This window comes from Sinohyriopsis cumingii, chromosome 18 (genome assembly GCF_028554795.1).
Source record: "Sinohyriopsis cumingii isolate HCF-2022 chromosome 18, ASM2855479v2, whole genome shotgun sequence".
NCBI lineage: Eukaryota > Metazoa > Mollusca > Bivalvia > Unionida > Unionidae > Sinohyriopsis > Sinohyriopsis cumingii.
Window position 1 is genome coordinate 92,088,366 of NC_142978.1, and position 10,863 is coordinate 92,099,228.

General features: G+C 34.5%; 1 protein-coding gene across 3 annotated transcripts in view; it reads right to left on the reverse strand.

Annotated features, from left to right (window-relative positions):
- Positions 1 to 6,913, reverse strand: part of LOC149777448 (uncharacterized) — a 70,342-nt gene extending 63,429 nt beyond the window's left edge. The window contains exons 1-2 of one of the 3 annotated variants that reach the window (XM_089942080.1): positions 6,801 to 6,913; positions 2,115 to 2,166 (exon numbers count right to left, since the gene is read on the reverse strand). In XM_089942080.1, coding sequence (XP_089798206.1) covers positions 2,115 to 2,166 — 52 coding nt within the window. In that variant the 5' untranslated portion in view covers positions 6,801 to 6,913. Of the gene's footprint in view, positions 1 to 2,114; positions 2,167 to 6,768 lie in introns of all 3 variants that reach the window. The other 2 variants (XM_089942081.1, XM_089942079.1) reach the window with 2 other exon arrangements.
- Between the last annotated feature and the right edge of the window lie 3,950 nt (positions 6,914 to 10,863).

The window sequence follows — 10,863 nt, forward strand, 5'->3', positions numbered from 1 at the left end:
TAGGCATTATGTTAATGGGAAGACGTTATATTAGGATGTAATCAGAAATAGCCCCCAAAATGTGTTTCCTATTCACATTTCAGGCAAAAAACAAAAACACATCTGCAGGGGGTTAATGAGTAAAAATGACAATGTAAATGCTATAAATCCCAAACTGATTCAAAGTCTCATCCATATAAACTTACATGCCAAAAATGCATCTGAAATCCAGCACCCTTAGTATAGGTAAGTTGCAGAAACTAAAACTCTGGATGATGACCATAACTCCTGCAACTGATGTTGTTGAACAATGGAGATTAAATTCAATCAAGGTCTGATTGATTTAAAGCCACATGACAAATCTGGTTGAAATCCACCAAATTTCAGTGCAGTTATCTTGACAAATTCCACTTGGGACCACAACTTCTAAATAAGACTTAACCCAATCATACACATGTAAATCTTTAATACAATGTTCAAACCACAATTTTGCAAAATACATGTATGCTGAATGGCTCCTGAGCTACACTGATTACATGCAAGATGACATGCAGACATAGCGCTGATTCTCATGGGCCATAACTCTATCTAAACTGGAGCTGACAAGGCAAAACGTGATAACGGCACATTCAAGCCTTGAGTCCATGTAATCATGAAATGTCATCAGAATATGTTAAATGGTTCCTGAGCTATGCTATTTACAAAGATCTGCTGTAGTGAAAATGGATGAAAAAGGGCAATAAAATTATCAAATTAGACCTGAAAAGATGAAACACATTACAGTTACATCTACATGGGTACAGACTACTAATTATATTCCCAACAACTATAATGTTGAGATTTGGCTAAAATTAAATACTTTCATGGTAAGACTGGCAAATCATGTTTACATCCTGTGAACACAATCTATCCAGCTGGAAACCTTTCACACAAAATGGGTATGCTGTGTGGCACAATCTTTAGATTCATGCATATTATGAAGAATTACCCATATATAGCCTCCTTCTGAACAATTTTTTATTTTGTCCAGAAATTAACTCTGTTCCATCCTTCTTTAAAATACTGCATGTACTCACTTATAAGACAAGTCCAACTGCAAACTGCACAGAGCCGTATGTGACATTGCATAAAATGTTCTGGCAGATCTGGGTCTGTGCAGTTTGTTTGGAGTAATTAGGAGAAAAACAACACAGACCCTGATCTGAAGGTGCATTATGCTATGGCAGATCATGATCTGTGTTGCTTGGCATTTTAGTACACTTTAAGGTGAGTAAATATGGTATATGGTTGGGTTACAGTGCTATCCTAGTATGAAGAATTGTGAAAATTGATGGAGAGATTAGCAGACGGATGGACTAAAAATGTGGCTACTATAGGTCTCCTGCATTTCAATATTGGTCACTAATTAATTAAAGTGCAAACATTCTAGCATAAAACATAGTATATACCTGTAATTAGAAAATGGAAACGTAATTTCATATATGCAGCACTGTGATTTTGAAGGTCACCAGAGGGCTGTCATTTTACAACTGCCACTGGCCAATTCTAAGTTCAGTTACTGAAATGAACATCCGTGTGAAAAACATTAATTGCCTCTGGCATTTCTGGCAACTGCTAGTGCCAAAATTGACACTGAAAATTGTAACTGCTTCTTACACTTTTGGCAATCACAAATGCCAATACAAGCACTGATTCTACCAGAGCTACGATCAGTGAAAAGGTCATACTCATTTCACTCTATTTGCTACAAACGGGCTCCAAGAAGAAATGTGTTCATGTAGCAACAATTCCTCACCCAATGTGCCTTAAATGATCAAAACAGAATTTTAGCCAAGGTGTGATGAATGGACAAACAAGGGTAAAACAATATGTACTTACCAATGTGGTGGGACCACACACCAATATAAACTAAAAAGACTGATACAGATTAAAAAATATCCCCTTCGTGTCATCATGAACTGATGAAATCTTATATGAATCTGGTAGAACCATATAAACAAACTTACTAGCCTTTCAAATATCTTACTGTTAAAAATGATATTTTCTGAGGCTATGCAAAAAATGCAAATTAGAAACCATGTATCTATATGGTAAATCTGTGAAAATTTTCATACATGATGTAAACACAGTGTTACCTGATTCATCGGGTGATAAATCTTCCAAACTGTAGTCAACATGTCTTTGCATCTGAAAATAAAGAAGTCACATCTTCAATATCTTTTGAGCGCTTCCACATCATTCTAGATTTAGATGAAATCTAATATGTTAACTTTCAGTCTCGCTTCATTTTATACACCCCAACATATCTTTGGATGGAGGCACAGTTGTCCCGCCATGTCATGTCCCATCCATTTAGAATGTCTTTTCTGCTCAATAACTTTTTATGGTCTGACTGTTTGAACTGTTACCAAAATTAGTATAATTTAAATTATCCATGGATACATGCAAGTACAAATCTGCAATGATATAATAAATTTTTTGCTATTATAAAATGGTATAGTGTATGGTCTTTCAATTGGTCAATGTAAAAGATGTAAATAATAATGACATTAATAATAATAATAAGTGGTTCAATAAAAATCAATAGCTCAGAATTAAGCAAGTATGAATCAATGAAATGTTAACATATGCTGTTGAACTGAACTGACCAGCATTCCAAAAAATTACAGTAAGCAATGTGTCACAGAAAATGGAAATCTTGATGGTCAAATAAAGTCATGTAGCAGCAAGACCACCCCATGTTGGCAATCCATTATATATCTCACATAAGCATATATTTGCCAAAGGCAAGATTTGCAATTTATGGGTGCCCAGTGTGATCATGTACAAAAAAAATTCATTTTTATTTTTAATATTTAAACAATTTATTTTAAGCATTTGATTTAGACCAATGTTCAATGAGTATTTCTAATGCCTAATCAAAAAAATATGTGCAATTATAACATGTTCCAGATGTTCATTCTGTGTTTGAAATGACTATGCTGGATCACATTGATAACACTAATCAAAACAAAGCCATATAATCGAGTGTTCCCTGAATTAGTCTATGTCACCAAGGAATCTGACACTTTCTTGAAGGGATGATAAACATCTTGACAATTAACAAACCTACCAATTGGTATTAACTGAGTAATCAGATTATATTACTGTAATTTTAAGTTAGTAAAAATGCTTAATGAAATACCCTTAATCAATTTTTTAAAATTCTTTTATTTATTTATACTTTCTAAAAGTTTACAATATTGGCACTTTCAAAGATTTCTAAACGTGTTTGAAATAATCCCTGTACCATGTACATGAGGGCAAATGTACACGTGTCTTCAGATGATACGGTTCATCCTCACTTTGTTGCAGATAAAACATTACCATAGCTATTCATACATAACACACTAAAATGCATAAAATTACAGACATGTCTCCTTTACAGTAGGTATATGAACTAAACCCTTCTTTCCTACAGAATCAACACAGACGTGAGTGCATCTATTTTAGACAGAGGTTTTCGTAATGTAATCACTTTCATATAGCTTCATTACAACAGTCCATTGACAGGATTTCAAATTTATGGTTTATTAATTTGTCTACATAATTGTAGCAATTTTAGGCAATGGTTAAATATTATCTGCTTTGCTGCCTTTTTCCGTATTTTCACAAATATGTGTCAGGTCAGAAAACAACTTGGACCTTACTATGCATCTTGCAAATTCCACAACACAGAATTGTCCCATATGTTTCTGACCAACATAATTTGCATTTTAAAGTTAAATCTTTAATAAAATAATACCAAGGTTTTGCTTTCAATGAACTGTATCTTTTTCTGAATATATTTGCCCAATGATTTACGAAAACAGGCAATTTAATAAACTGGTACATCCCATACTTAGCGATGTCTGCCATTATTTCCCATTAGGCCTACTAGTTCACTTAAATTTCAAACTAATTTTATGATGAAATAGTGTACAAGAGACAGCTAATATATATCCAGATCACCGATTCTGATCTTAAAACACAAATTGCTATTTACACACTATTGTTAAAGTGTCAAAACACAAGTTTGTATGTTTTTATCATCAAAGCATAGCATGTGGAAATTGGGCAATGATAGTTTTATCCTTACTTGGGAAAGGGTCAATGGTCAATCAGCTATCAAAACACATGCATGTGAATGGGCAAGAGTTTGTTTGTCAATGTAATTGATATCACAACTAGACCTAGCTACTGATGTCTTGATGAATACATTTCGCTACAACACTAGAACTGGCCTAAGGCGAGGGGACATTTCCAAAAGTATAGGTATGGTCAGTCAATGTACCTCTTAAAAACTCAGAGGGCAAATTCATTTCGCTTCCCTAACAGAAGAAGGTGAAGTTTACATTTTTAGGTGACGTAGTCACCCACTTCGCCTGGTAGCGTGACCCCTTGCCCTCCCAATAACCTATGACAATTAGAAGAACTATTGGTTGCCATTGAGTTTAATTTCTACATTCTTTATAACACAGATATAGCTCTTGTTCATCCATCAGAATGAGACTGAATTTTGTCAATCTAAGTAAGGACTTTTTCCAAACACTAAGCTAGGCATCACACCCTTTCTTACACTTAGCTACTGTCCCATCCGAACTGAAAATTCTAGCAGCTTTACCACTCTTCTGAACCTCGTTACAATCTTCATAAGTTTGCTGTTTAAAACCAAAATACTTATCCAAATTTCCGAATGGCATTCGATCTAAGTCTCAACATGTCTTGATTCTGACGTCACGTGTACTGCTTATTCTGATACATTCAGATATGAACACAATAATGAAACCTAAAATTGTTTATCTGATGTATTCTTATAAATGAAAACATTAACATCTCTGGGTCTTTATGCCTCTGAATTTAATCAATGTAAATATCAGTACATTTACCCACCTGGCCGCTAGTCAAAGCCTTTGAAATTGCTGCCCATCTATTGCATTATGGTTTTTTAATGTGCTCTTATAATGGCAACATGTACATCAAGGGGTCTTTAAGCCATTTAATTCTGTAATTGTAAATATCAGCACAGCTAACTGATCAACACATTTTCCCACAAAGCAGGTGGCTGAAGCAGGACTGGCAAGTCTTTGAATTTTGCCGCACACCTATTACATGCATACGTAGGACTCCCGCCTCAGTGACTTTCTGTGTCCCAGATAAAAAAATTGGCACCCAAATAGGCGTGATTAAGCATTTCTGAGACCTCTGTATATATATATATATATATATATATATATATATTATATATATATATATATATATATATATATATATATATATATATATATATATATATATTATATATATTATATATATATATATATATATATATATATATATATATATATATATATATATATATATATAGTTACAAACCAAAATGTTAAAAAGCATTCTCATATAGTCATTTAAATCAGCAGAAATTCTCAAATGACCCATGTCAAAGGGATTAATCATATATAATTAAAAGAACAGATTATGACCGTAATTTCTGCAGCAAAAAATTAGGCTTTATCTCTTAGCAGATAGAAAATGGTTCAAGTAGGTGTTGCAACAACATCTACAACCATATCTCCATATTTTCAATCATCTGTATACTGGAATGTATGGCCATAATTAAAGGCCCTAATATCAATGATTAACTCTGAAAAATGAAGAGGACTTTTTGAATTAGCAAAGGTTGAATAATACATTTGGGTGTTTTAATCACCGGGGGGTGGGGTGATCTGGGAATTTAGAATTTTGCAGCATTAACATGATGAACTTTTGCTACATGTCCAATTCCTCTGTAAAAAAGATATGACCTGCTCTTGACAGATTTTAAATATCACATAATTATAATGATTACTAGATGATATGAAATGTCAAATGAGTAATGACAGCTGGCTAAATAATTATTTCAGTGGTGAAAGTCAGAGAGAACTTGCAATAATTAAAGTTTGAAAGTCTACCACTTTGAAATCCACAAATTAGAAGCCTGGGAATGCCAAAATCAGTTAATGGAATGAGAAGTACCTTTAACAAAACGAACCTATTTAATTGTTTTTATCAATATTAGCATGTTTTTATTTGTTTTGTAGAGATTATACTTTGACGTAAACTGACTTGAATATTCCTCGCTTCCCATCACATTTCAACCAACTGAAATGTTTATCAAAGAAACTTGGTCATATACTAAACTTGGATCAAAATATGAGCACTCGAGTGGAATTGTCCCAATCAAGGATAGTACAGATTTGTTTATCAATGTGCGTTGCTTTCATGGTGACATTACAGCACACGACATTCAATCCAGATTGTAATATTCATTTTGTCCAAAAATGTCTGCATTCTTCAACTGTGATTTTGTAGTCATCTAAATAATGAACTACCAAAGGAATATGGATGTATACGAATCAAAATGAAGTGAATACTTGCCACTTAAAGGTGTGTGGAATCAAATTCTAAAAAATGACACCCGTTACTGAAACAGTCGGTGTTTAATGCCTACACGACCCGTGTTACTTGTACTGCCAGTACAACCACTAGAATTTCTGGCGGTTCGTTTGATTACCCACTGGCTGCAAAGTTCCACTAACATTTTTATATTTCTGTTTATATATTGCACGAAAGTGTTTCTGACTTTAGTGAGGTCAACTATGAACTGAATTAGTTGTGGCATGTCACTATCAATGCAGAAAGACAGGAAATTACACTCGAAATTAGATAACACGAAGCTCGCGCAAACTAAAACTCTTTCTCGAATAAATCTGACAAAAAAATATAATTTACATTCATACAATCAGTTTAAAGTTTGTTGACACCTTTGCTTTTCGTCTGCAAAATATCAAATTCTTTGCCAATCATGATGAGTTTGTAAGGATCACTGAATTAAGGCACAACTCAGATTTCAAAAAGTCGGTTGTTGTGATTTCATGTCCATGCACGCCGCGCATGCTCATTGAGATGATACTGTTAGTCTGGTCCACGATTCAACTTCACTAGTACACCTTCCACCATGTCCGCTATTATCTTGAAAACAGAAACCAGCTCGGCACTTACGAAGTTTGAATGTAAGTGTGAGAGTTAAATAGATGTCAGAACAACAGTAGAAAAGTGTTATTTTAAATACGAAATGATAGCAAAAACTGCACAAAAAGAACAAGGTAAGGAAGATAAATCCTAAAACAACATGAAATTATGGTATAAAATGGCGTGCAGATTGAAAGATTCAAATGATACTATATAGATATTCTTGACGAGAGGAAATAGGCTGTAGAAATATTTGAAACATATTCAATGGTTTTATACGAGTATTCGTTTACATTCTAGTTTGATTGCAAACACCCCTCCATCTCTGCCCCGATTTAATAAGAAAGCTTCAAGGATATTAAAATATGCACAACACTTAGCCATTTCGTTTATCAATTTGCATGTTAACACCAAAAAATTGTCCGCATTTCAAATCCAATGGAGGTTGTCAATGTAAACAAATATGCAGACTGCTCATTGTCCTTTACTAATTTATAGAACAGTACATTTCAGTAAAAAAAAAATAACTAAAAACTACTGTGTAGTCTGCATTCAATATTTACAATGTGTAGTTTTAATAATCTAAAAATAAAAATAAAAAACAAATAAATCGGATGAACTCTTGTATACGTGTTCACACTATTGTACCTCCTGAATTTACAAAATTATTTAGAACTTGTAAACAAAGATGATGTGAAAAAAGGCTTTGCATCCTGGAAAACGTACAAATTTGTAAATGGAAACAAAATGTATGGAGTTCGTCACCAATCCTACTTTAAAAAAAAAAATAATTCTAAATTATAATGCATAGTAAATTATTTAATTGATCAATTATTATAATCAATCATAATATATAGAAAATGATTTAATTAATTCATTACTATATCTAAATCATATTATAAAGTAAATTATTTCACAAAGGGTTTGTGAAACTTTCTCTGCTTTGTAAGTTTGAAGAATAGGTTATGTTCTATTTGCAAAAACTGACCGGAACTAAATTTAAAGAGACACAAATAAACCAACAAGAAGGTGCGGCTATTTCTTTCAGTATGCCATGTTACCAACAGTAGATATAGATAGGAAAAAATTTCAGACTAATATATATGAGAAACGATCGACTTGCCTCAACTGCAAAATGGTGAGTATCACTGATCTTTATCTCCGTAATAGTATGCATTAAATAAAGAAAGAAGCAAAAATATTGTCGGAGTATAAATGAAAATGTAAAAATATGCAATCATTTCGTAATTACAAGTCTTCTATTTAGCATGCACTTTTAATTTTGTTTATTATGTGCGTTAAGACTAATGCTATCATTCAGCACATAATCCAACACAAGATATTCGATTAATGAAATCTAACTAACTCTTTTATTCTAATGTTGAAATGTACTTTTTGCGAAAGATTTCTCCAGAGCCTGGATTGTGTGTAGAATAGCTGCTCGGATTCACACAGGCCAGTGTATTCGTTGGCTTTCTTATCATTATCACAGCACTGTTATCTTTACTTTCTCTTTCCTCTTTTTAGTGTGCCATACTGCAACTACCTGCTCGTAATTTCTGAATTAGCTCGTAAAACGTAATTTCAGCATTCACAGGGTCAATGATTTACATTGGTTTTAGGTGGCAGGGTCCAGTTTCGTATATTGGCCCCTGGCAAATTTCTTAACTTCAGGCTATGGTGTGACTTTTGCAGCTATTATTGTTTACTATTTATAGATATGAGTAGTTAAGGGGGATCTTATAGCGTCAATGGGAATTAGCATTACAGACCCCCTTGGGAACATATAGCGTCAAGGGAAATTTAACATGGAGAAAAATCGTGGGAACATATAGCGTCAAGGGAAATTAACATGGAGAAAAATCGTGGGACTGTTGAGCGTCAAGGGGATTTGAACATGGGAATAGGGGACTGTATAGCGTCAAAGGAATTTAAACAGGGTGGGACTGTATAGCGTCAAGGGAAATGGAACATGGGATTTTTTTTTTAAAAAAATAAAAAAGGGGTAGGCAATTCAAAGACTATCTCTTTTCGAGAAATATGGCTGGCCCTGAAAAGGGCCTTTGGGTTTTCTTCTTCTAATTTCTTCTTTTCCTCCACCAAGTTCTTATTTTATCTCCTACACTCTTCTTCTCTTTCTTTTTTTTCTTCTCCTCTTCTTTCTTCTCTTCCTCCTCTTCTTTCTTCTTCTTTTCATTTTCTTCTTCTTTTTCAATTTTTTCGTTCCAATTGCGTATTCTTATTCTTTCCTCTTCATCCTCCTTCTCCTCCTTGATCTCTTTCATGACACCACTAATTTTGTCCTTTGCTTTCCTTAAGTTATTAATTTCCATCTTCACACGATGGGGACTATAGGAATAATGGTCTTCAACCAGTCTTAATAGCATCTGTTCCATTATTCCTAAGTTGTCTAAAACGTCTTGCAAGGTTTGTAATTTGTCCATTTGGTTTGACGCCATCTTCTTTGTATTCTTTGCAGAATGGTTTGAACAACTAATACTGTGGGTTCTTATACGAAAAGCGCGAACGTGAAGGAAAACATCCCCCTAAAAACATAAAATGGATCTTACCTAGATGATGACCAAACATCGCGTGGACGTGAAGGAAAACATCCCCCTACTTTCTCATTTCATATAATATAACCCTAACTATACTCTCCACATTTGCTAAAAAACCCATAATCTACTATTCACACTAACATACCTGAGCTCTTACAAACACACAAACACATACACTTCCACTATTAATAAAGAGTTAGTGTTTATTTTCACACTACTCTACCTACTCACATTGGCAAATTAATAGTTATTTCTTTTCTAGACTATTGGGTAGCCCTGAAAAGGGCTGTTTTTTTTTAAACTCCAGATGCACCTATCTAATGGTTGCACCTTCCTGGCCTGGCGCCGCACACGCATCTTCTTCCCCAGTCTTCTTTCACCTTTCTTCTGGGGAGCGCAGAGGGAGGATGATTCGCTTCAGCACCCCAATCCTCTGTTTCAGGAATATTAAACGACATCATCTCTTCTCTTTTCTTTTCCTCCTCTTCCCTCTGTCTTCTCTCCTCTTCTTCCTTCTTTATTCTTGCTTATTCTACGATAGCCTCCGCTGATAGTTCGTTTACTATCCGCCTGGCATATTCCAGGTGCATCTGGAGTTCTAACAGTTTCACTATTCTGCTAGTCATTCTTCTGGCTGTGTTGATCAATCAACAAGGGTAGCTGGACTGCCGAACGAGTTTCAATTTATACTGAAAGCGCGTACGTGAAGGAAAACATCCCCCTAAAAACATAAAATTCATCTTACCTAGATCATGACCAAAAAAAACAACAACAACGCGCGGACCTAAAAGAAACACTTGCTCACTTTTTTATGCTACCCATCACTTCAATATACTATCCACATACTCAAAGCAATCCAATCTAACCCCAAATATACACCTCAAGCAGCCCAAAAAAAAAAAAAAAACAAACACCATTTTAATCTACTATCCACACCAACCTACTTTATCACTTACAAACACAAACACACCAACACATACCCTCAAAATTTTTAAGAAAGAGTTAGTGTTTATTTTCACACTACTCTACCTACACACATTGGCAAATGGATCATTACTTCTTTTCTAGAGTATTGGGGTAGCCCTGAAAAGGGCTGTTTTTTGTTTTGCTATGGCATTCTTTTTTAGTTTCTAAGAATGCGATGTCCTCTGAGGATAGACTTTCTGGCAATAGGTCTGCTTCTTCGGAAAGAGAAGAAGAACTCTTTGGTGTCGATACGGCAATCGACAAAGCCTCTGTCAGGTTCAGGTTGCTGCTGCTGCTGCTGCTGCTGCTGCTGCTGTTCTTGTTGTTGCTG